A 26,798-nucleotide genomic window follows, 5' to 3' on the forward strand; every position below is an offset into this window, starting at 1 on the left:
TGTGTGCAGAGCTCTGTGCTGAGCGCTTGGGAAGTCCAAGTCGGCAATATTGTGTACATGCCCACAGTGCATGGGGTGAGCGGTGTGATGTAAGTTTTCCTTAAAGCCGAACGCAAGTCCCACATTATAGAGGGACTGACTCTCCATCTAACAACCGGCCAGGAATTACTTCCTGCCCAAAAGGAACGGAGAACCTGAAGCCTGTATTTAAAAGGCAGCTTTATTTCCTTTTAGGAGATTCTGGATATTCATCTTGGTATCAATTCTCAGAATGATCAGCTCCTGAATGGAACGCCTTTGGAAAACGGACACCCGCTTAAGCAGCACCAGAAAGAACCCGTGGAGAAGAAGAGACAAAGTTTAGGTGAAGATCATGTGATTCTGTGAGTGTTAGAGAGAAATTTAGCATCGGTGGGGGTAAACCACCAACACTGGAAAAAGACGGATTAAATCCAGATTCTGAATTTGGGGGCTCATGGAGAGAACTGCTTAAGGCTGGATATGATTAGGACAATAGTTTTTCCTCAGTTTGGATTTTAAAAAGAACCAGTTGTGGTGGGAAATTTTAGTGAAAATCAGAAACTTCATTTATTTCAAGCACCCACTTTTTAGGTGTGTGAGGGATGAATAATATCCCCATGGGGTTTCGTTCCCACAGCTTTTTGGAGAGCGGGCAGCTGTAGGTAGCCCCTCTCCTCTCCCTTGGAGCCAAAATGTTATGTAGTAATAATAATTATGACACTTGTTAAGCTCTTACTACGTGCCAAACACTGGAGTAGATACCAATTAATCAGGGTGGACGCAGTCCCTGTCCCACGTGGGGCTTACGCTCTTAATCCCCATCTTACAGATGAGGTACCTGAGAAGTGACTTGCCCAAGGTCACACAGCAGGCATGCGGCAGAGCCGGGATTAGAACCCAGGTCCCTCTGGGTGGGCCCACGCCCTATCCACCAAGCCGTGCTACTTGTATCATCGTCAGGCCTCTCGTCGTCTGGCCCCTCGGCAACCCTGCTCGGGAGAATGAACCGGGAAACCCAAATTTCACCGACCGTCAAGGGACACTTCCTCAGTGTAGCCCCGAGCCCTGTTGTTTAGGACCGCAAAGTCGGAACGAAACCTACTGCTTCTTGCTCAGACTCAGTTTCCTTCAGCCCGGGCCCGTTGGTACTACAACGCCGGTCATTTAGAAAGCTACAAAGCCTAACCTCTTTCATTGTCTCGGTTTCTCTAAGGGAGGAGCCAAAAGCAATCCTGCCGGTAACGGCCTGCTTCAGCCAGGCAGTCCCAGCGCCCACGAGCAGCGCGGGCGGCCTGCCCGTCGCCGCAGCAGTCAGCGTCGGCAGCCTCATGCTGAAAACCGCTCACATCCCGTCCGAAGACAAAAATGACTTTTTACAGCCCGTTGCAAATGGCAAGATGGTTAACAGCTGAGAGTTCGTCTTACAAGCTGGTGACCAACCCCAAGAAAGCATTTACACTAGCTTTTTATATATATATATATATATAATATATATTATATAATGTATATTTTTTTTAAAAAAAATGATAGCGGGGGCATCCATTTCCTGTGGACTCTTTGATACTTCAGGCCCTCTTGCATTAGCATTCTGACGAAATGAATTTACTTTACTAGGGTAACGCGTTCACTTTCCAGAAGTGATTGGAATTTGGACAACATTTTACTTAAGCTTAAAGCAGCTTTTTATGAGTTTGTAGCAATCCGGTGCGGTAACTGAGCCATTCCTGTGTAAAATGGCTTCTGTGGAAAATTAACAACTCACTTATTAAACTAGCAGGATCCTACAATGATACATCTAGTGAAAGTAAACTAACTTATTTGTTTCTATTTCGTACTTCACTGAGAGGAGTTTCCATCTCATTGTAGCTGCTTTATTTATCTTTCGTAAAGGAACTCTGCATGGATTTTTTTTTGTCTTTTGAAGAATGATGAAAGGTAGGCGATCTTACCTTAGACTTTTACAGGGTTAACACACTTTAGCTTTGCTCTGCTGCGTTTTGTGTCGGAGTGCGGTGCGGTGCTTTGCCGTCGCATTTGAAACGTTTGTTATTTTCAGGAATAATTTCTGCTTTATTAGTGTTGGTATTTATATGCAGGCTACTTGTTGAAGTAAGTAAAAACAATGTAACCAAGTGCCTAAGTCCTTCAGCTAATGTACGAGAAATGGAATTCTCTTAAGTTATATGCAGAATCGTTTTGAACAATTTTGATCAATTATGCACTAATATAATGGCAGTTTTTTTCATGCAGGTTCCTATCTGCATATTACTGAATCTGATGAGTTGGCAAAGAATCGGGTGCTTTTGGCTTCGTTGTGAAAACCCTGTATGTAGTGTTTGCACTGACTGACAAGATGGTATTGCTGGGTTTTTAATTTAAACTAATTTCGTTTTGGATGTTCGTTGCATCATCCTGGTTAAATATTGTTCGGCATAACTTCGTGTTCAGGTTTCATTTGGCTTTTACGCTCTCTGGCTGTTTGGTTTCAGACCATGAACCATAAAGCAATATAGCATGGCCTGATCTTCAGTTATCCTGAAAAACGTGAATCATTTGTGCCCTGCTAAAATGTGACTGAAAAATCGTTTGACAGTTGTACCCAGCCAATCATCCTCGGAATATCCGGGGACAATATCCTACTTCTTTGAGTGCTGAAACTTTCAGTCACCATTTGGCGAACAAAATCAGGGCATGCCTTCCTGGTGATCCGTAGCTCGTCCGTTATTTTTTCTGTTTCTTTAAGGTGTTTTACTTTTGTGTTTTTATTAACTTCTGTGAAGTTGTTTACTCTGACGATTGTACTGGAATATTTTAAGCCAAGCCGATCTTTCACCAGGTGTACTGTATGTAAGGGCTTTTCCTGCTAGCAGAATGCTTAAACGGGATCATGTTAATGGTCATCTGAGTTGTTCAGTTGTTTTACAAAACCACAGCAATGTGTCAGATAAGATTTTGATAAAAAAAAAAAAAAGTTTTGTGCACATTTCCAGGGAGGCTGGGGGTGGGGAGGGGGTGGGGGGGTGGGAAAGCGGGGGTAGGAGAGGTAGGGCTCACAGTTCCCTGAGGCTTGTTGATAGGAATGAGTAAATACCGGTGTTTGATACCCGTCTTAATGAACGTGTCCATAAAGTGACTGATATGTTGTAAATATACCTGACAAACAAAGGGGTAGTTTTGATATTCTGGTATCAGTATGGAAGATCTTACACATTTATTTAAAACTCAACTGCTTGGAGATGTTTGTAGCTAAAACAGCACAGTAGCCTTTCAGTAGTTTTCCTTTGGCTAATACTGTACTTCCTTGCAATGGCCAGTGCCCCCCATCCCCTGCGAAGAGATTTTATTTATTTCACTTTGTAAGATGATATGAGTAGGAACAGGAATGAACTTGTGTTACATTAACTTATTTCCGACATAAAAAATTAGTCTAGGATATTTACAGGAACATGATTGTTGTATAATTTATATCAGAGCCTTTCTATAAATATGAGCTTAGTACATTTGAAATGCTTCCAACGTACTTTCTTTGCTGTATGTCATTCCAACAAGGATATGCAAATCAGTAGGTCTATTTCATGATTATTTAAAATAGTGAGATCTTCCATGTTGAAAGTGATGTATTTTTTTTTTTTAGATTTTTAAATGGCTATTTTATTACAAAAATAGAGACCTATTAACAGTTTGAGAGCTCCTTACTCGCCCTCAGGGAAAAAGAACCCTCTGTGCAACAGAACTACACAACATCTTCAGCACGTTCTGAGGGTGAATATATATTACATAAATTGATCTTGTGTATTTAACCGAATCTTTTTAATTTTAAAATCGCAATTTTAAAACTTGGTTACGCTCTGCTGAAGGGAGTTGGGATAAGCTGCTTAACATATTCGCCTTCTCGTCCAGTGAAACTACATTTTCATTAGTGTTATATACCTTATTGGTATGTTTCAGAACCGATGTATTAAAATATGCTTGTCTTGCAGCAGGTGGTCCTCATGAAAAGATACCTTCCTAACCAGAGAAACTCACTCTCCTTCACCAATTCCATAGGAATCAATTCTGTGTTGGGTGAATTCCGTATTGAATCCTTAATTATTCAAGTGGCAGCCTTTGTGTGTGTAAATGTGGGTGTGCTTACTGTGAAGCAAAGGAGTCGATTTTACGCAAACTTTTATGAGGAAAGTAGAGAGCGCGCGGCTGTCCCTTTAAAGGGGAGGCTAGTAACTCCATGATGAGAAAGCTACATACATATAGACCAGAAAATAGGTGTGACCGTTCGTTTTTGGGAAGATGATTTCCGGTCCTTTGTCCCCTTAGAAACAAGCCAGTGTGTTTCTAGGGTCAGATGATGTGACCCTGGTCTGTTAGGAGCTTAATTTACCACCTGACCCACAGTTACTCGTCTGCATGGGTTGCCTGGGGTCAGGCCCATTTAACTTGGCCAACCGGTGCTGCTGAGGGAACGATCAGGAAAAGATTGACAATCCGGAGAGTGGGCTGGTGGTTTTTCCTGTCCCCACCACGGATTCCGTGTACCACAGACAGTTTGGCCGTAGCAACGGCAGTAAAGTTAGCCTAGGTTGCCGTATTTCTCGGGTGGGTGGGTGGGTAGGTAGGTCACCGTGCTTTACTGCTTTGTTATCTTGCTCAGAAAGTCAAGCAGGTAGTCTTAGGAATATCCTGATCGGAGTTGTCTTTGCAGTCGAGTCTTGATTCCAGTACCAACCTGGATCAGAATTTTGTTGCCGAGTTTGAAAAGGGTAAATTTCCAAGCAAAGCTAGCTTTCATAAAACCAAGTGACAGTGATTCTTGGTGTGTGTGTGTGTGTGTGTGTGTGTGTGTGTGTGTGTGTAAGAGAGAGAGAGAGGGCACAAGGGACTTCTTATTGGTGTGAAACAATTGGTATCGTCATGCATTTAATATACTTTTAACCAGAAGTTTGTGTTGATGTGTAGTATAAAGCATATCCTCGTTTTATGCACTGAGTGAGTTTTAGGACAAGAGAGGCGCACAGCGGTTGGGGGAACCTAAAAGGAAATCATTTGGCAAGTTTCCTCTGAAACTGACGTAATGTTGCCTTTGACTCTGTTGATGGCAGAGATCGGATCGGGAGTGGCACTGTATTACCAGTGTCGGACGCAGCGTCCGTTTTCAGCACCGTGCCTGAGAGTCCCCTACCTGCTTATTTGGGTTCATTTTTAGGCAGAATGTCGCTAATAGCATTAATATTAAAGGGAAAAGTCACGTTATAGAATGTGACTACGTGAGAAACTCCCTGGAAATGTTTTCTCAGGTCTTACTTGAACGTGTAATGTTGGTGGGATCGCTTGTCGCAACGTCCCCTCTAATACGGGGGCCCCGGTTGCAGGCACAATGCAAATAAATGTGCTCATGAAATGATCCACATTTCAGTATAAATGTGCAGTGAATTCCTTGGAACTGGTGGCAGCCAGGCACCTCGTTACTGGCAAGGGAACGAGCCAGGTAATCAAGACACCTAACGGCAGGGTTTACGGGCAGAGCGTGGAAATTTCCCACGCGTGAGCAGAGACCCGATTTCGGCAACCATCCCCGAAACCTCCCCACCTCCGTCCCGCGAAATGGGCCCATTTCTGTGAAAGGAACCAGCAAAATGTAGGCAACTGGCTGCAGCGGGCACTGCCAACAGGCCAGTCATTTGCACATATCCCGTCGATCTCTTCCGAGTTAGGCCTCAGTTAATCCAAGGCATGGAGGTGCATGCATTCACTTAGCTGGGCAAACAAGTACATTATACTGTAGTTGTGATACAACACACGTGGCTTTTATTTGTACTGCACATACCCACTGTACAGCCACTTTTGGAGTATCGTGGTTAGCTTGCAGCATCTGCTTTCGGCATTTATACTGTTTATTGCATATTCTTTTCCCTGGAAATTAAAGAAAATGTCTTTTCTTGTTGCATTGATTACATTTTTATAAATTAGCTTAGCTGGAAAGTTCGGGAAAAGAGGCCTGTTTGTCAATTGTACAACCGATTGTGAAGCTCTAGTGTGAATATTTTTACGTCTGTATTAGACATTTTCTTTGCAAATCTATTGTTCGATTGAAATGTAAATGAAATTAAAGATGGTGTACACCCATCATGTATAAAGCAGGCACCATCTCTAAGATGGATTTAATGCTCATTTTTAAGGCATATACTCAGCTTCTATTTAAAACTATAATTTAAAAATAATTCTGTACAATGAAAAGGGAAAGCTATGGGAATAAATTCTATTCCGTGTATTTCAATTTGAATTTCCAAATTGTAATGTTTCCCTTTTGTGCTATAGGACTAGGATTAAAGGGGGGAAAGTTTAGACTCTAAGGTCTGTACTGGGGGGTGGGCAGAGACGGAACAATGAGGGTTGTGATGATACTGACTAGCAAGAGTGAATTCTGTGTGTTTTTGCTGTAGCACTGAAGTAAAGAGATATTAGCTTTGGCTGTTCACAGAATAGAGCATCCTGGTTTTCAGTGTTTGAGAGAAAATTGATGGAAAAAGTTTGCAGTACTTGACATGTATTTGCATGCACAAAATAAAATTATTTGTCCACCTTAAGTCATCGGTTTCGTTTGCGTTATTAAAGTCATCTTTAATATTTACCGTTTAAGAGGTGTGTCGATCCATGTCCCCAGTGATTAGTTACATTTTTGGGGGGCGGGGGGAGGGCACAATTATTTTCCTTAAGCACGAAAAACTCTATCCGTATTTTCAGAAGGGTCTGGAAAAGGTTGGAATTAGGGCACATCAAAAAAGCGCAAATTTCCCCCCAACCCCTTTTCCACCAAATCTCTGTGCCCGTCTCAGCAAAATGTTGTCTGCACCGATGATCATCATCATCAATCGTATTTATTGAGCGCTTACTGTGTGCAGAGCACTGTACTAAGCGCTTGGGAAGTACAAGGTGGCAACATACAGAGACGGTCCCTACCCAACAGTGGGCTCACAGTCTAAAAGGGGCTCACAGTCTAAAAGATAATACTAATAATGAGACGGTCCCTACCCAACAGTGGGCTCACAGTCTAAAAGGGGCTCACAGTCTAAAAGATAGTACTAATAATGATGGTATTTAAGTGCTTGTTACGTGCAAAGCACTGTTCTAAGCGCTGGGCACTGCTCTAAGCGCCGGATCTTTACCGTGTAAAGCACTGCGCTCCCACCATCCCCTGAAAAATCTAAAATCAAAAATTGGAATAATGCCTCTTGGTGTCGGACGTGGCGCCTTAAATGGGTCAGACAGTACATTCGGTTACCCACAACACATGTGATCGGTTAATCCGCAGCCCTGAACATCGTATTGAAACTCGGTTTATGGAATTTATCTATTTATTTATTTATTTTACTTGTACATATCTATTCTATTTATTTTATTTTGTTAGTATGTTTGGTTTTTTTTTTTTTTCCTCTGTCTCCCCCTTCTAGACTGTGAGCCCACTGTTGGGTAGGGACCGTCTCTATATGTTGCCAACTTGTCCTTCCCAAGCGCTTAGTACAGTGCTCAGCACACAGTAAGTGCTCAATAAATACGATTGATTGATGACACACAGTAAATGCTCAATAAATACGATTGATTGATGATTGCACACAGTAAGCGCTCAATAAATACGATTGATTGCACACAGTAAGCACTCAATAAATATGATTGATTGCACACAGTAAGCGCTCAATAAATACAATTGATTGCACACAGTAAGTGCTCAATAAATATGATTGATTGATCATTGCACACAGTAAGCGCTCAAATACGATTGATTGATGATTGCACACAGTAAGCGCTCAATAAATACGATTGACTGCACACAGTAAGCGCTCAATAAATACGATTGATGACTGCACACAGTAAGCGCTCAATAAATACAATTGATTGATTGCACACAGTAAGCTCTCAAATACGATTGATTGATGATTGCACACAGTAAGCGCTCAATAAATACGATTGATTGATGATTGCACACAGTAAGTGCTCAATAAATAACGATTGATTATCAAAATCAATCGTATTTATTGAGAGCTTACTGTGTACAGAGCACTGTACTAAGCGCTTGGGAAGTACAAGTTGGCAACATATAGAGATGGTCCTACCCAACAGTGGGTCACGGTCTAAAAGAGATGGGAAAGGAGGAGGGGAAGAAGAAGGGAAGGAGATGGGAAAGGAGGAGGGAAGGAGATGGGAAGGGAAGGAGATGGGAAAGGAGGAAGGAAGGATAAAGTAAAGAGGGCAGGAGTCCGGAGCGGCCCGTCCGCTCAATAAATACGATTGATCGATTGCATGCAGTAAGCGCTCAATAAATACGATTGATTGATGACTGCAATCAATCAATCGTATTTATTGAGCGTTTACTGTGTGCAGAGCACTGTACTAAGCGCTTGGGAAGGACAAGTTGGCAACATATAGAGACGGTCCCTACCCAACAGTGGGCTCACAGTCTAAAAGCACCCAGTAATGGCTCAATAAATACGATTGATTGATGATTGCACGCAGTAAGTGCTCAATAAATACGATTGATTGATGATCGCACACAGTAAGCGCTCAATAAATACGATTGATTGATGATTGCACACAGTAAGTGCTCAATAAATACGACTGATTGATGACTGCACCCAGTAAGCGCTCAATAAATACGATTGATTGATTGCACACAGTAAGCGCTCAATAAATACGACTGATTGATGAGTGCAATCAACCAATCGTATTTATTGAGCGTTTACTGTGTGCAGAGCACTGTACTAAGCGCTTGGGAAGGACAAGTTGGCAACATATACAGTCCCTACCCAACAGTGGGCTCACAGGCTAAAAGCACCCTTTAGCGCTCAATAAATACGATTGATTGATGATTGCACGCAGTAAGCGCTCAATAAATACGACTGATTGATTGCACACAGTAAGCGCTCAATAAATACGATTGATTGATGATTGCACCCAGTAAGCGCTCAATAAATACGATTGATTGATGATTGCACCCAGTAAGCGCTCAATAAATACGATTGATTGATGAGTGCAATCAATCAATCGTATTTATTGAGCGTTTACTGTGTGCAGAGCACTATGCTAAGCGCTTGGGAAGGACAAGTTGGCAACATATAGAGACAGTCCCTACCCAACAATGGGTTCACAGTCTAAAAGCACCCAGTAAGCGCTCAATAAATACGATTGATTGATGATTGCACCCAGTAAGCGCTCAATAAATACGACTGATTGATGACTGCACCCAGTAAGCGCTCAATAAATACGATTGATTGATTGCACACAGTAAGCGCTCAATAAATACGATTGATGACTGCAATCAATCAATCAATCAATCACGTATTTATTGAGCTTTTACTGTGTGCAGAGCACTATGCTAAGCGCTTGGGAAGGACAAGTTGGCAACATACAGAGACGGTCCCTACCCAACAGTGGGTTCACAGTCTAAAAGCACCCAGTAAGCGCTCAATAAATACGATTGATTGATGATTGCACCCAGTAAGCGCTCAATAAATACGACTGATTGATGATTGCACCCAGTAAGCGCTCAATAAATACGACTGATTGATGATTGCACCCAGTAAGCGCTCAATAAATACGATTGATTGATGAGTGCAATCAATCAATCGTATTTATTGAGCGTTTACTGTGTGCAGAGCACTATGCTAAGCGCTTGGGAAGGACAAGTTGGCAACATATAGAGACAGTCCCTACCCAACAGTGGGCTCACAGTCTAAAAGCACCCAGTAATGGCTCAATAAATACGATTGATTGATGATTGCACCCAGTAAGCGCTCAATAAATACGACTGATTGATGACTGCACCCAGTAAGCGCTCAATAAATACGATTGATTGATTGCACCCAGTAAACCCTCAATAAACACGATGAGTGAATGAATGAAGGAAGGAAGGAACGAATGAATCTGTCCCAAGCCGGCTTCCGTCGCGAGGCCGGGCGGCCCCGCCCCCTGCTCTCCCGGGGGCGCATGCGCACTGACGGGCTGGGGGGCGCCTCAGGGAGAAGAGAGCAGCGTCCCTTCCGCTTACCCTGAGGGGCCGCCACCGCCGCCTTGGGGTGGGCTGCCTTTCCCTTCCGTTCCCGGGAGCCCCCACCATCACCGTCGGACGGCCTCGGCGTCAGGTACCTCCCCTCCCTCCCTTCTTCCCGGGACTTTTTCGTTTCCAAGCGGGGACCGAAGCCCTCACAGGCTCGGGGCCGCCATTGGGGCCTCGGCCATTTCCGGTGGCGGGAGGCCTGCGCATGCGCCGGGGGCGAGGCCTGCGCATGCGCCGGGGGCGAGGCCTGCGCATGCGCCGGGGGCGAGGCCTGCGCATGCGCCGGGGGCGAGGCCTGCGCATGCGCCGGGGGCGAGGCAGAGGCGCCCCCCCTCCCGCCCTATTCATTCATTCATTCAATCGTATTGATTGAGCGCTGACTGTGTGCAGAGCACTGCGCTAAGCGCTTGGGCAGGTACAAGTCGGCAACATAGAGACGGTCCCTACCCATTCATTCATTCATTCAGTCGTATTTATTGAGCGCTGACTGTGTGCAGAGCACTGCACTAAGCGCTTGGGGAAGTACAAGTCGGCAACATAGAGACGGTCCTTAGCCATTCATTCATTCATTTAATCGTATTTATTGAGCGCTTACTGTGTGCAGAGCACTGCACTAAGCGCTTGGGCAGGTACAAGTCGGCAACATAGAGACGGTCCCTACCCATTCATTCATTCATTCAGTCGTATTTATTGAGCGCTGACTATGTGCAGAGCACTGCACTAAGCGCCTGGGGAAGTTCAAGTCGGCAAAATAGAGACAGTCCTTAGCCATTCATTCATTCATTTAATCGTATTTATTGAGCGCTGACTGTGTGCAGAGCACTGCACTAAGCGCTTGGGAAACACAAGTCGGCAACATAGAGGCGGTCCCTACCCATTCATTCATTCAGTCGTATTTATTGAGCGCTGACTGTGTGCAGAGCACTGCACTAAGCGCTTGGGAAAGACAGGTCGGCAACATAGAGGCGGTCCCTACCCATTCATTCATTCAGTCGTATTTACTGAGCGCTGACTGTGTGCAGAGCACTGCACTAAGCGCTTGGGGAAGTACAAGTCACTGTTCACTGTCTCTATGTTCCCTGTCTCTATGGGTTGTCGACTTGTACTTCCCAAGCGCTTAGTCCAGTGCTCTGCACACAGTAAGCGCTCAATAAATACGATTGATTGAGTCAAGTCGGCAACATAGAGACGGTCCCTAGCCATTCATTCATTCAATCGTATTTATTGAGCGCTGACTGTGTGCAGAGCACTGCACTAAGCGCTTGGGGAAGGTCAAGTCGGCAACATATAGTGACGGTTCCAACCCATTCATTCATTTAATCGTATTTATTGAGTTCTTCCTGTGTGCAGAGCACTGGACTAAGTCGGCAACATAGAGACGGTCCCTACCCATTCATTCATTCAGTCGTATTTATTGAGCGCTGACTGTGTGCAGAGCACTGCACCAAGCGCTTGGGGAAGTTCAAGTCGGCAACATAGAGACGGTCCTTAGCCATTCATTCATTCATTTAATCGTATTTATTGAGCGCTGACTGTGTGCAGAGCACTGCACTACGCGCTTGGGGAAGTTCAAGTCGGCAAAATAGAGACGGTCCTTAGCCATTCATTCATTCATTTAATCGTATTTATTGAGCGCTGACTGTGTGCAGAGCACTGCACTAAGCGCTTGGGGAAGTACAAATCGGCAGCATAGAGACAGTCCCTAACCATTTATTCATTCAGTCATATTTATTGAGCGCTGACTGTGTGCAGAGCACTGGACTAAGCACTTGGGGAAGTACAAGTCGGCAACATAGAGACGGTCCCTGGCCATTCATTCATTCAATCGTATTTATGGAGCGCTGACTGTGTGCAGAGCACTGCACTACGCGCTTGGGGAAGTTCAAGTCGGCAAAATAGAGACGGTCCTTAGCCATTCATTCATTCATTTAATCGTATTTATTGAGCGCTGACTGTGTGCAGAGCACTGCACTAAGCTCTTGGGTAAGTACAAGGCAACATAGAGACGGTCCCTAACCATTCATTCATTCAATCGTATTTATTGAGCACTTACTGGGTGCAGAGCACTGGAGTAAGCGCTTGGGGAAGTTCAAGTCGACAACATAGAGGCGGTCCCTAGCCATTCATTCATTCAATCGTATTTATTGAGCGCTGACTGGGTGCAGAGCACTGGAGTAAGCGCTTGGGGAAGTTCAAGTCGACAACATAGAGGCGGTCCCTAGCCATTCATTCATTCAATCGTATTGATTGAGCGCTGACTGTGTGCAGAGCACTGCACTAAGCTTGGGAAAGACAAGTCGGCAACATACAGAGACGGTCCCTACCCAACAACGGGATCACGGTCTCAGTCATTCATTCATTCAATTGTATTTATTGAGCGCTTACTGTGTGCAGAGCACTGGACTGAGCGCTTGGGAAGTACAAGTTGGCAACATATAGAGACGGTCCCTCCCAACCGTGGGCTCACAGTCTAGAAGGGGGAGACAGACAACAAAACATATTAGTAAAATAAAATAAATAGAATAGATATGTACAAGTAAAATAGAGTAATAAATATGTACAAACATATATACAGGTGCTGTGGGGAGGGAAAGGAGGTAAGGCACAGCGTGGCTCAGTGGAAAAAGCGTGGGTTTTGGAGTCAGAGATCATGGGTTCAAATGCCAGCTCTGCCATTTGTCAGCTGTGTGACTTTGGGCAAGTCACTTAACTTCTCTGGGCCTCAGTTCCCCCATCTGTAAAATGGGGACTGACTGTGAGCCCCTCCATGGGACAACCTGATCATCTTGTAACCGCCCCAGTGCTTAGAACAGTGCCTTGCACATAGTAAGCGCTTAATAAATGCCATTGTTATTATTATTAGGAGGGGTAGGTAGCAAAACAAAACATATTAGCAAAATAAAATAAATAGAATAAATATGTACAAGTAAAATAGAGTAACATACGTACAAACATATATACATATATACAGGTGCTGTGGGGAGGGGAAGGAGGTAAGGCGCAGCGTGGCTCAGTGGAAATAGCGTGGGCTTTGGAGTCGGAGGTCATGGGTTCAAATTCCGGCTCCGCCACTTTCATTCATTCAGTCGTATTTATTGAGCACTTACTGTGCAGAGCACTGTACTAAACGCTTGGGAAGTACAAGTTGGCAACATATAGAGACGGTCCCTACCCAACAGTGGGCTCACTGTCTAGAAGGGGGAGACAGACAACAATACAAAACATGCCAACTTGTACTTGCCAAGCGCTTAGTACAGTGCTCTGCACACAGTAAGCGCTCAATAAATACGATTGAGTGAATGAATGAATGGGAGTGACTGTAGATAGACAGGCTGTCCCACTTGGGGCTCACAGTCTTCATCCCCGTTTTACAGACAAGGTAACTGAGGCACAGAGAAGTGAAATGACTTGTTCAAAGTCACACAGCTGACAAGTGGCGGAGCCAGGATTAGAACCCGTGACCTCTGACTCCCAAGTCTGGGCTCTTTCCACTAAGCCATGCTGCCCTTGCTGTGACCTTGGGCAAGTCACTTCACTTCTGTGTGCCCCAGTTCTTTCATCTAAAAAGGGGGGATTAAGCAGCTGTTTTCCCTCTTGCTTAGGTTGTGGGCCCCATGTGGGACAGGGACTGTGTCCGACCTATCTGACCCTGCACTTAGTATAGTATTTGGCACAGGGTAAGTGCTTATAAAATGATATTATTATTGTTATTAATAATAATGATAGTAAACGTAGAAACAGTGTATAATTCTGCTTTTTGTATAGTAGTGCTTATCAAATGCCATTATTATTGTTATTAATGATAATAAACCAAGAAACAGTATAGAATTTTGGCTGTAGTTCATTCAACCGTATTTAATCGTATTTATTGAGCGCTTACGGTGTGCAGAGCTCACAGTAGAGTTGGATATGTAGTAGTTATGAGTGTCTCCTGGGTGTCAAGAGCACAGCTGGGAGTGTTTAATAGTGAAGTAGATACAATTCCTGTCCTTAGGAATTTATGAGCTAAAGAGGGAAGCACATACATCAGAGGAAACTAGACAGGTAGGTGAATAAGTGCTGAAATAGGATGCATAAGTTAATATTTAGAAAAGTGCTGTGGTTGGCTGTGAGTGTGTGAATGCTGAGGTATAAAATGGGAGGGTATGATTTGGGATTGAAAAAATTAATCCGGGGAGGTGAGCTACAGGAAGATATTGAGGATGGAAGAGGTGTACTTTGGCGAATCCGAAAGGGGAGGGAGCAGTGCTCTGCACATAGTAAGCGCTCAATAAATACGATTGATTGATTGAAAAGCGATTGAAGCAAGAGCCTGAGCAAGAGGTTGAAGGCCAAGAACGAGGAATAAGGCAGTGAGAGGGTGAGCAAAAGTGCAAGCGGGAGTATGATGGGAGAAGAGATTACGATGGAGAGAGCTGATTGAGTGGGTTGTAAAGGAGTGGTTCGGTAAAGTGTCCGTGAGAGTGAAAATGAGTTCAGTTTCAGGCACACTGAGCTTTAGGTGCCGGTGGAGCATCCATGTGGAGATGGCTGGGGCTCAAGAAGAAGAAACTGGAACAGGATCGGGGGGGATGTGCATGATTAGGAATTGAGCCAGGGAGAGACACTGAGAAGGAGCTACTGGAGAGATAAAGGAGCGGGGAGAGACCTCTATCAGTAAATCCGAGGTTGGATAGCGTTTCCAGAAGAAGAGAGCGGTCAGCGGTGTCAAAGGTGAATGAGAGACAAGGGAAGATTAGGACAGATTGGCACGAAGACCGTCACTGATGATCTTGGGAAAGTGCAGCCTCAGTTTTGAGTGAAGAGAACAGATTGTAGTAGGTCAGGAAGGGCTAAGCGCCTAGTACAGTGCTGTACACACAGGAAGCGCTCAATAAATACGACTGAATGAATGAATTGAAAGAAGGGAGTCAGGGAGAATTGGTAGGCAGCCAGACTATTTCCCCTGCCCAAGGAGTTTGGCTCGGAATTGGAGCAAGGAGGTAGGCCGGTAGCTGAAGGGGACTCTTGGATCAGAGCAGGTTTGGCAGGGGGCACGCCGGAATCACAGACTGGATCCATGGTGATCGATCAGTCGGTTGTAGTTATTGAGCACTTCATGTGCGCAGAACATTGTGCTAAGTGCTGGGGAGAGTATGATGTAACAGAGTTGGTAGACACGTTCCCTGCCCACAGGTCTAGATGGGGAGGCAGACATTAATATACATAAGTAAATTACAGATATGTACATGAGTGCAGTGGGGCTGAGGGGCAGGTGAGTGAAAGGTGCAAATCCAAGCGCCAGGGCAAAGCGGAAGGGAGCGGGAGGAGGGGAAAGGAGGGCTTGGATCGGGGAAAGCTCTTGAAGGAGTCGTGCTTTTAATAGGGTTTTGAAGGCGGGGAAGAGTTGGGTATGGAGAGGGAGGGCGTCCCAGGCTAAAGATAGGATGTGGGCAAGCGGTTGGCAGTGCGATAGATCAGTACAGTGCCTGGCACACAGTAAGCGCTTAACTAATATCACAATTATTATTATTATCATCAATACATAGCCCCCTCGACTGTAAGCCCCTTGCGTGCAGGGAACATGGCTATCAACTCTGTTTCTTGTACTCTCTAAAGCGTTTAGTACAGTGCTCTGCACACAGAAATTCATTCAATCGTATTTATTGAGCGCTCACTGTGTGCAGAGCACTGTACTAAGCGCTTGGAGGGGTTGATTGATTGAAATGGTTATACCCGTGATCCTACCACCCTTTCCTGCCTCGGCCTCAGCCGTACTGTGCCATTCTGTAGAATACTAAGTGACTCTTTGTGTCTGGGCAGTTTTACGTGATTTAATTAAAATAATAATGAGTGGCATGGGTGTAAAGCATTCGGCTACGGGCAGTTATGACAATACTATAGAAATGAGCAGTGTGGTCTAAAGGGTAGAGCACGAGCCTGGGAATCAGAAGGACCCGGGTTCCAATCCCAGCTCCATTACTTGTCTGCTATGTGACCGTGGGCAAGTCACTTCGCTTCTCTGTGCCTCAGTTACCTCATCTGTAAAATGGGGACTAGGACCGTGAGCCCTACGTAAGATACGGTCTGTGTCCAACCTGATGATCTGATATCTAACCCAGCACCTTAGTACAGTGCCTGGCACATAGTAAGAGCTTAACAAATACCGTTAAAAAGAAAGCGGTATTGCTAAATGTTCAGTCCGGGTGGTATCTTTGAACCATCTGTTCCCTAGCAGTTCTCATCGGCTCAGGGTTACCATCGTGTGATTTTTCCAAATAACTGGAGGTTTTTCAAGAACACAACTGCTGCCGTGTAGCAGAAATGACTGCAGTTGAAGAATTTTTGGTTAATAATAATGGTACTTGTTAAGTGCTTACTGTGTGCCAGCTACTGTACTAAGCATTGGATATTGGGTTTGGCTTTGCACTGGCTGCACTTTGTATTTAGCCCAACTAATTTCTGAATTACACCAGCCCTGCCACTCTTTATGGAGTTTCTTGTTCACTTTCAGGTGTGCTTTCCCTTGTTGAAAGGGTGACCTTTTCCTCGGATGGCTTATTTGACCCTGCAGGATAGCTATGCAGGATTTTTCCGTGGCCACCTGTTATCGTTTAACAGTCTGTTCTAGACTGTAAGCTCCTTGTGGGCAGGGAATATGTCAGTTTATTGTTGTATTGTAGTTGTAGTACAGTGTTCTGCACACAGTAAGCACTCAATAATAATAATAATAATAGCAATTATGGTATTTCTTAAGCACTTACTATGTGCCCGGCACTGTACTAAGCACTGGGGTGGATACAGGCAAATTGGGTTGGACACAGTCCCTGTACCATGTAGGGCTCACAGTCTCAATCCCCATTTTGCAGATGAGGTAACTGGGGCACAGAGAAGTGAAGTGACATGTCCACGGTCACACAGCAGTCATGTGGCAGAGCCGGGATTAGAACCCATGACCTGCTGAGTCCCAGGCCCAGGCTGAATCCCTTACACCACGCTGCTTCATACTGTGTAATGAATGAATATTATTATTAAGAAGCCTTCTTTTCTTCCCTTTCCCACTCTGTTTGCCTTCATTCATTCATTTTCATATTTATCGAGCACTTACTGTGTGGAGAGCACTGTACTAAGCACTCGGAAAGTACAGTACAGCAGTAGAGAGAGACAATCCCTGCCCGCAAGGGGCTCGCAGTGTAGAGGGAGGGAGACAGACATCAATAGAAGTAAGCAGGCATTAATAGAAATAAATGGAATTATAGACATATACATATATACGTAAGGTCCTTCTGCATCACCAGTGCAGTCTGTACCCACTAAGCCCTTTGATTCTCACCCCACCCCCACAGCACTTACCTACACATCCTTATTCTCTGCCGCTTTTCTTAAGAATGGTACTGCTCATACTATGTGCCTGGCACTGTTCTAGGCGCCAGGGTACCTGCAAAATTATCAGGTTGGACACAGTCCCCCTCCCACTAGGAGCTCACCGTCATTTTTTCAGGTGAGGTAGCTGAGGAACAGAGAAGCTAAGTGATTTGTGCAAGGTCACACAGCAGCCAAGTGCCGGAATGGAATTAGAACTCAGATCCTCTGATTCCCAGGCCCGCCCTATTTCCACTAAGGTTATCGTTTTAAGGGTTCGCTCTAGACTGTAAGCTCATTGTGGGCAGGGATCGTGTCAGTTTATTGTTGTATTGTAGCCTCCCAAGCGCTTAGTACAGTGTTCTGCACACAATAAGCACTCAATAATAATAACAGTGATGGTGTTTCTTAAGCACTTAGTACAGTGCCGGGCACATAGTAAGTGGTGGGGTGGATACAAGCAAATTGAGTTGGACACAGTCCCTGTCCCATGTAGGGTTCACAGTTGCAATCCCCATTTTGCAGATGAGGTACCTGGAGCACAGAGAAGTGACTTGTCCACGGTCACCTTGCAGACATGTGGCAGAGCTGGGATTAGAACCCATGACCTATAAGGTGTAAGCTTCTTGAGGGCAGGGATCATGTTGTACTCTCCCAAGCAGGCTGTGCAGTGCTCTGCATACATCCAAGCACTTAATAAGTACCATGGATTTATTGATGTGGGTAGCTTCCCCTTAAACAGCAGAGGAAATCAGTGCTGAGAAGTTGCCTACTTTTCACTAGGACACCTAAATTTTAGTTGAGGCCTTGATAGTTTTTGCCAGAAGAAAAAGGCCTGTGGTATGGACCAAAGTATTCCTTCCCACTGTTTTCCGTAGAATATACTGTGCTGAGTTGGAAAATTTGAATTTGAGCCCTAGAAGTCTTTGGAATGGTCCATCCACGTTTCAATTTGAGATGTTCACCGAGGCATGGTTGTGTTTTTTTTCACCTGCCGCTTCAGATTTTGAAAAGGACCCAATTCAAATCACAGGAGGAGAAGCAGATAGCCACCATGTGCTCTACCTCATTCATCAGGGTAACACGTTTGCATCAGTAAATGTGTCTTACAGACCCCCTACACTGTAAGCTCGTTGTGGGCAGGGACTGTGTCTCTTTTCTTGTACTCTCCCAAGTGCTTAGTACAATGCTCTGCCCACAGCAAGAGCTCAGTAAATCCGATTGATTGCCAAGAGAGGACCCGAATGAAACAGTTGGGCTCCCCTCCTTTAGGAACAATGACGACGCTGGACGACAAGCTGCTTGGGGAGAAACTTCAGTACTACTACAGCAGTAGTGATGATGAAGACAGCGAGAGGGAAGATAAGAGCAAAGGAGCCACGCTGGATGAATCTGTCCCAGGAGAGGCTGAGCTGGGCAGTGATGGCCTCACAGTTAACACAGGTAATATAATATGAAATCCTGCCATGGTTTGGAAGTACTTTTCTCCTTTTCCCTCTTCTTCTTCTTACTACTTCTACTTCTTACTATCCTCAGGCCTTCTTGCCTGAGGATCACAGAAATGGTCCAGAGAGGCTGCATTGCCTTATGGATAGAGCCACGGGCCTGGGAGTTAGAAGGTCTTGGCCACTCTTGCCGGCTCTGCCACGTGTCTGCTGAGTGACCTTGGGCAAGTCACTTCACTTCCCTGGGCCTCAGTTACCTCATCTGTGAAATGGGGACTAAGACTGGGAGCCTCATGTAGGACCTAATCCTAATAGCAGTAATTGTGGCATTTGTTAAGCGCTAACTCTGTGCCAGGTACTCTTCTAAGCGCTGGAGAGAATCGGGTTGGACATAGCCCCTGTCCCACGTAGGGTTCACAGTCTTAATCCCCATTTTCTAGACGAAGGAACTGAGGAACGGAGAAGGTAAGTAACTTGCCCAAGATCACGCAGCAGACAAGTGGCCCAGCTGGGATTAGAACCCAGGTCTTTCTGACTCCCAAGGCCTCTGCTCTATCCCATAAGCCACGTTGCTTCTGCATGTTCCCAGCCATGTAAAAACTTATCAGATTGAACACTGTCTTTGTCCCATATGGGGCTCACAGTCTTAATCCCCATTTTACAGATGAGGTAATTGAGGGTAATTGGGAGTCAGAGAACCTGGGTTCCAATCTCAACTCCATCACGAGCCTGCTGTGTGACCCTGGGCAAGTCACTTCGCTTCTCTGTACCTCAGATCTCTCTTCTGTAAAATTAAGATTCAATCCCTGTTCTCCCTCCCAATTTGACTGTGAGCCCCCTAAGGGGCCTGATTATCTTGTATCTACCCCAGTGCTTAGAACAGTGCTTGGCACATAGTAAGCACTTCACATCTACCGCAGTCATTATTACTGCAATCCATCTTTTCCTTATGGTATTTGTTAACTGCTTTCTAAGCGCTTAGTACTTAGCTAGATACAAGCTAGTCGGATGGACACAGTCCATGTCCATATCAAGACATAGTGTGGCCTAATAGGAGTATGGGCCAGGGAATCAGAGGACCTGGGTTCTAATCCCAGCCCCTCTACTTACCTGCTGTTTGTGACCTTGGGCAAATCACTTCACTTCCCTATACCTCAGTTTCCTCATCTGTAAAATGGGGATTCTTCGCCTGTTCTCCCTCCTAAATAGACTGCAAGTCCCATTTAGGACAGAGACTGTGTCATTCATTCATTCAGTCAGTCATATTTATTGAGCACTTACTGTGTGCAGAGCACTGTACTAAGCGCTTGGGAAGTACAAGTTGGCAACATATAGAGACGGTCCCTACCCAACAGTGGGCTCACAGTCTAGAAGGGGGAGACAGAGAACAAAACAAAACATATTAACAAAATAAAATAAGTAGAATAAGTATGTACAAGTAAAATAAATAAATAGAGTAATAAATACGTACAAACATATATACATATATACAGGTGTTGTGGGGAAGGGAAGGAGTTAAGGCAGGGCGGATGAGGAGGGGGAGCAAGTGTCCAGCCTGAGTGTTCTGTATTTACCCCAGAGTTGAGTATAGTGTTTGGCGCATAATAAGCACTTAACAAATGCTATTATTATTATTGCTATTATCATCATCATCATTTATTACCCAGGATATTCAGGTGTGGGGCACCATATTTTTATGCAGTGGGAAAATGGTCTTTGGTCTTCTCTGACCTTCCTGATGATGCTGAGTACGTGGTTGCCCTTTTCAGCTGCTGCAGCACCGCGGATGGATGACTTAAAGGAGCAGTCAGCAGGCACTCAAAGATCTCTCTCCTGAACTGTGAGCGACAGCTCCGAGTCCCTTTACCCACCGGGGTGCATGACGCCGCACTTGCTCATGTTGAAGTACTTGTGCCATTCTTGAGCCTTGTAAGAGCTTCCTCCCCTCTCAGGGTCGCACCTGGAGAGTTTCCAGTCCTCTACCAGTCTCGGCTGTGGGAGGGAGAGTCAAGCGGAGGCCTACCCGTTCCGTTCCCAGCTTGGCCGGTGGCTAGCGATTGGAAGGCAACCTGCCACAAGCCGAAACTCACCCGTGCTGGGCAGCAGCGGCACGGGAAAGAGTTGAGGGTGGAGATTTCGAGTTTACTGCGTGGAAGGTGGAAATGGTAAACCACATCCGTATTTTTATCCAGAAAATTGTACGGACACACTACCGGAACGATTGATGATGGAGAGCGGGGCGTTCTGCGAGAGGTGTGTCCGTGGTGTCGCTATGGGTCGGAAACGACTCGACGGCATAAGACAAGACAAGAGCTTCCTGGGGGACATCCCTACCTTTATGGCATTTCACTCACATTTTGGGTCATCTGCAGACCAAGAGAGTTCACTGCACAAGCTGTCTTTACTTTTAAGTAATGGATTGGTTCATTTGTGGACTTCTAGACTGTAGACCGGTGTGGGCACGGATTGTCTCTCTTGATTGCTGAATTGTACTTTCCAAGCGCTTAGTACAGTGCTCTGCACACAGTAAGCACTCAATAAATATGATTGAATGAATCTCCCCGGCATTTTCCCACTGAAAAATGTTGCCGCAAAGTAGACTGGAACATTTGTCAGAGTTTATAAAGCTGACTATCCGCCATTTGGGAGGCAGTCACAGGGGTCGAACCCCACCGTTAAAGGCAAAGCGTATCAGCAGCCGGGTTTCGTGTCTCTGCGACAGAGGGACTTCTTTCTTGTGCATTTTTGTCTCTTAAGGCGGATCAGAAGCTCCCGATCAAACGTCAGACTTTTCCTTTAGAAGCCCTGTCTATTTCTCTTCCCCGGGGGAGTGTCGTTGGCCCATAGGCTCTCTGCAATACCGTGGCAGCTGTTTCTGTGGCCGGGGCTACAGCCCCAAGGCATTTGCATCATGGCATTATCTTTTCTATCACTCTGGGGCCCGTGGAGAACAAAAATGTCCAGCACATAAATCGTATGCGCCTCTGGGAAGGAGAAGGCAGCGCCGAGCACTTTCTGAGTGAAATGCGTTCTCCCGGCTTTCTTTGTTTCTGGGAACTTGGAGTGCCCGAGTAAACAATGCCGTAGAAATTTGGCATCATTGTTTTCGCCCGATTCAGTTATGATTGATTGTCTCCCGCCCTCAGGTCCGAAAGGTGTGATTAACGACTGGCGGAGGTTTAAGCAACTGGAAACAGAACAGAGAGAAGAGCAGTGTAGAGAAATGGAAAGACTTATCAAGAAGCTGTCTATGACCTGTAGGTCTCATTTTGATGAAGAGGATGACAAACAGAAACAAAAGGAACTTCAGGAGAAAATCAACGGGAAGGTAATTGCGTGACCCACGCGGACCCCCCAAACTACCCCTGGTTTCAGAGACGAAGGGAAAGGCGTTCAACACATGTCGTTCATTCAGCCGTTGGTTCAGTTGTATTTGTGGAGTGCTTACTGTGTGCAGAGCACTGAACTAAAGATGAGTAGGGGTGGGTGACTTTTGGGGTTTTTTAAAATGGTGTTTGTGAAGCGCTTGCTACGTGCCGGCACTGTACTAAACGCTGTACTAAGCTAGTCTGGTTGGACCGTGGGGTTCCCAGTCTTCACCCCCCTTTTATAGATGAGGTAACTGAGGCCCAGAGAAGTGAAGCGACTTGCCCACGGTCACGCAGCAGACGAGTGGCGGAGCCGGGACGAGAACCCAGGTCCTTTCCACTCGGCCTTAGCCCTGCTGACCTGGCAGGGGTTTTCCGGCTTAAAGGTGAACCGCTCTAGGGTCTTTGCAGGGGTCCCACAGGAGGTCTGCGTTTCCCCCCCGTGTCCGCGCACCTTGCAGATGACGCTGAAGGAGTACGGCATAATGCAGGACGGCCAGGACGACGAAGCGTTCCTGCAGCAGTACAGGAAGCAGAGAATGGAGGAGATGAGGCAGCAGCTTCACGGCGGGCCCCAGTTCAAGCAGGTCTTCGAGATCCCCAGCGGGGAGGGCTTCCTGGAAACGGTGGACAAGGAGCCGAAGGGCACGCTCGTCATCGTCCACATCTACGAGGACGACATCCCGGGGGCCGAGTCGATGAACGGCTGCATGATCTGCCTGGCCGCCGAGTATCCGGCCGTCAAGTTCTGCAAAGTCAAGAGCTCCCTCATCGGGGCCAGCGCCCGCTTCACCAACAACGCCCTCCCGGCCCTCCTCATCTACAGGGGCGGGGAATTAATCGGCAATTTCGTGCGCGTCACCGACCAGCTGGGAGAGGATTTTTTCGCCGTGGACCTGGAAGCGTTTCTGCGGGAGTGTGGTTTGCTCCCGGATAAAGATGTTGTGCTTTTGACTTCCGTGCACAACCCAAACGTTTGTTATAGCGAGGATAGTGACCTGGACATAGATTGAAACCGCAGCTCAAGGGACCGGTGTCCGTGCCGCATATTTCCGTACAATTATTTTTGTGTCTTCCCATGTGTTTTGGCTTCTCACCTGTCCTGCGTTAGTTCCTCTGTTGTGTGTGTAAAGTCAAAAGTTCTCAACATTTCTTAAATTACATCAATAAAATGCCCTCAGTGGTGTAAATAAGCACAACTCTGAACTGTGTATGGGGCTTTGACTCTGCTTTTGCATATACCCCTTGCCATCTTGTATTTTCTTACCGTCTGTGGGACCTACGTCACTGAACCGAGCACTCCCAATCATAGCAGGATGCTAGTCACTCCAGATATATTCTGTTTACTTTTTGGTTTTTTTTTTAAATGGTATTTTGTTAAGTGCTTACTAGTGCTAGGCACTGTTTCAAGCCCTGGGGTAGATACAGTGTATTCCAGTTGGAAACAGTCCCTGTCCCACCTGGGGCTCATCGTCTTAATCCCCATTTTATTTCATCAGATGGGGTTCAACCTAAGCTTTGGTTTGGAACTCGGTGTTTAGATGTTGAGGGGCTTGTAATTCCTAAAAGGTTAATGGGGAAATGAACCCCTGCCACCCTGAAGACCCAAACATGAGCTTCATTAAGTAGTTAAAATCAGACTTCCTTACCGGCGGCCAAGGAGAACGGCCTTGAACAGTCGAAAAGCTTGAAAACAGCTGCCTGAGTTTCCTGGCGATAGGACGGAGTAGTGACCGCGGAGAAGTAAACCGAGAAGGCTAACAGTAGCACATAAACCCAAGGATGGAGATCTCGACTTGCCTTCACCTCTCCTTCACTCTTTAGGAGAGTGAGAAAACATGCACAGGGAAAGGGAAGCAGTGTTTGAGGAAGCAAAGGGAGCAGGAAGAAAAGCCTTGACTACTGTATCAGCCTCCTTTCAGACCTTCCTGCCTCTTCCCACTGCAGTCTATATTTCACTCTGCTGCCCAGATCATTTTTTCGGCAAAAACATTCAGTCTGTGTATCCCCACTCCTCGGCAACCTCTTGTCATTGCCCATCTACCTCTGCATGAAGCAGAGACTCCTCACCGTTGACTTTAAAGCACTCAATCACCTCGCCCCTTCCTATCCTACCTTGCTGATTCCCTACTATACTCCAGCCCGCACACTTCACTCCTCTAATGCCAAGCTCGTCTATCTCGCTGCCAACCTCTCGCCCATATCCTGCCTCTGGCCTGGAACGTCCTCCCCCTTCATATCCTACAGACCGTCACTCTCCTCACCTTCAAAAACATATTCAAATCCCATCTCCAAGAGACTCCTCCCAATTAAGCCCTCATTTCCCCTACTCCCTCGAAATCCCCACTCTGCCATTGGCCTGCTGTGTGACCTTGGGCAAATCACTTCTCTCCATTCCTACTGCCACCCCAGCCCACTGTCCTCACCAGTTGTTTCAGATGTTTAACTCCCTCCTCAAACCTCCTGTCTCCCTCCCCGCCACACCTCTTGTCCCTAATGACCTGGCCACCTACTTTATTAAGAAAATAGAAACTATCAGGTGGGATGTCCCTAAAATCTGCCCTGTCTCTCCCAAGTCCCTCCCTCCTTCAACTTTCCCATCTTTTAGACTGTGAGCCCACTGTTGGGTAGGGACTGTCTCTATATGTTGCCAATTTGTACTTCCCAAGTGCTTAGTACAGTGCTCTGCACATAGTAAGCGCTCAATAAATACGATTGATGATGATAATGATCTTTTCCAGCAGTATCTCAAGAGGAGATCTCCTGCTTTCTCTCAAAATCCACCCTCTCCACCTAGGCATCCAAACCCATCCCTTCCCATCTTATGAAAACATTTTCCCTCTCCCTTCTTCCCTCCCTAACTGCTGTCTTCAACCGTTTGCTCTCCAATGGCTTCTTCCCCACTGCTTTCAAGCATGCCCACGTCCCCTCTACCTAAAAAAAAAACCCCTCCCTGACCCCGCAGTTCCCTCCAGTTATCGCCCCATCTCCCTCCTACCATTCCTCTCCAAGCTCCTTGAGCGAGTTATCTGAACCCGCTGTCACAAATTCCTCTCCTCCAGTTCTCTCCTGACCCCCTCCAATCTGGCTTCTGTCCCCTTCACTTCACAGAAACCCCCGTCTCAAAGGTCTCCAATGATCTCCATCTTGCCAAATCCCTCTGCCTCTACTCCACCCTAATATTCCTCCATCTCTCAGCTGCCTTCAGCACTGTGGACCACTCCCTTTTCCTGGAAACATTATCCAATCTCGACTTCATTGGCACTGTCCTTTCCTGGTTCTCCTCCTATCTCGCGGCCTTCCCTGACTAAGCCCTCTCTATTCCTTTTCTTCTACTCCTTTTTGCATCCTGCTTTTTCCTCCATTATTCATACTCTCTCTTTCCTACAGCCCCACAGCACTTATGTACATATCCTCAATTCATATTAGTATCCCCTAGACTGTGAGCTCCTTGAGGGCAGGGAATGTATCTTATATTGTTATTGTACTCTTACGCTGTATAAGATATTGTGTATAAGTATATTGTATAATACACTTGTATTGTGCACTTGGTACAGTGCACGTGGTAAGCACTCAATAAATACCATTGATTGAGCTCCGTGCCTCACTTTCCTCATTTGTAAAATGGTGATGATGATATTTGTTAACGTGCTTACTGTGTGCCAGGCACTGTACTAAGCACCGTGGTAAATACAAGATAATCATGTTGGGCACAGTCTCTGTCTCACCTAGGGGTCAAAGTCTCAACCCCCATTTACAGGTGAGGTAACTGAGGCCCAGAGAAGTGAAGTGACTTGCCCAAGGACACCCAGCAGACAAGTGGTACAGTGGCAAGTTGGAAGGAGCCTGGGCTTTGGAGTCAGAGGTTATGGGTTCAAATCCTGGCTCTGCCACTTGTCAGCTGGGTGACTTTGGGCAAGTCACTTCACTTCTCTGGACCTCAGTTACCACATCTGTAAAATGGGGATGAAGACTGTGAGCCCCACGTGGGACAACCCAATCACCTTGTAACCTCCCCAGTGCTTAGAACAGTGCTTTGCACATAGTAAGCACTTAATAAATGCCATTATTATTAAGTGGTAGAGTTGGAATTAGAAATCAGCTCCTCTGACTTTAAAACCCGCACTATTTCCCCTAGGCCATGCTGCTCTAAGTCAGGATTAAACATTCATTCATTCAATCATATTTATTGAGCGATTACTGGGTGCAGAGCACTGTACTAAGCGCTTGGGAAGTACAAGTCGACAACATATAGAGACGGTCCCTACCCAACGACGGGCTCACAGTCTATAAGGGGGAGACAGACAACAATACAAAACATGTAGACAGGGGTGAAGCAGCGTGGCTCAGTGGAAAGAGGACGGGCTTTGGAGTCAAAGGTCATGGGTTCAAATCCCAGCTCTGCCAATTGTCAGCCGTGTGACTTTGGGCAAGTCACTTAACTTCTCTGCGCCTCAGTTCCCTCATCTGTAAAATGGGGCTGAAGACTGTAAGCCCCCCCGTGGGACCACCTGCTCACCTTGTAACCTTCCAGCACTTAGAACAGTGCTTTGCACATGGGAAGCGCTTAATAAATGC

General features: G+C 46.0%; 2 protein-coding genes and 1 non-coding gene across 3 annotated transcripts in view; all 3 read left to right on the plus strand.

Moving 5' to 3' along the window:
* Nucleotides 1-3,006, plus strand: part of RC3H2 (ring finger and CCCH-type domains 2) — a 46,532-nt gene extending 43,526 nt beyond the window's left edge. Inside the window, exons 21-22 of the mRNA XM_038745040.1 lie at nucleotides 235-383; nucleotides 1,235-3,006. Of these exons, the coding sequence (XP_038600968.1) occupies nucleotides 235-383; nucleotides 1,235-1,433 (348 nt within the window). The 3' untranslated portion in view covers nucleotides 1,434-3,006. The remainder of the gene's footprint in view (nucleotides 1-234; nucleotides 384-1,234) is intronic.
* A 7,022-nt stretch (nucleotides 3,007-10,028) lies between these two features.
* Nucleotides 10,029-23,419, plus strand: PDCL (phosducin like). The gene is made up of 4 exons (XM_038745860.1): nucleotides 10,029-10,151; nucleotides 18,680-18,850; nucleotides 21,999-22,180; nucleotides 22,682-23,419. The coding sequence occupies exons 2-4, from the start codon at nucleotides 18,685-18,687 to the stop codon at nucleotides 23,231-23,233; spliced, it is 900 nt and encodes a 299-aa protein (XP_038601788.1). The 5' UTR covers nucleotides 10,029-10,151; nucleotides 18,680-18,684; the 3' UTR covers nucleotides 23,234-23,419.
* Nucleotides 20,795-20,932, plus strand: LOC119928082. The gene has a single exon (XR_005451038.1). It is a non-coding gene; the product is annotated as a small nucleolar RNA SNORA7 (small nucleolar RNA).
* Nucleotides 23,420-26,798: the final 3,379 nt, after the last annotated feature.

The sequence above is a fragment of the Tachyglossus aculeatus genome, chromosome 4 (assembly GCF_015852505.1).
Source record: "Tachyglossus aculeatus isolate mTacAcu1 chromosome 4, mTacAcu1.pri, whole genome shotgun sequence".
Classification (NCBI taxonomy): domain Eukaryota; kingdom Metazoa; phylum Chordata; class Mammalia; order Monotremata; family Tachyglossidae; genus Tachyglossus; species Tachyglossus aculeatus.

What these genes read in the sequence shown, in the direction of transcription:
- PDCL (XM_038745860.1), top strand. Translation starts at nt 18,685, where the DNA reads ATGACGACGCTGGACGACAAGCTGCTTGGGGAGAAACTTCAGTACTAC. An exon ending in TGGCCTCACAGTTAACACAG is followed by an intron (nt 18,851 to 21,998) that starts GTAATATAATAT and finishes TCCCGCCCTCAG; the next exon opens with GTCCGAAAGGTGTGATTAAC. An exon ending in AGGAGAAAATCAACGGGAAG is followed by an intron (nt 22,181 to 22,681) that starts GTAATTGCGTGA and finishes CGCACCTTGCAG; the next exon opens with ATGACGCTGAAGGAGTACGG.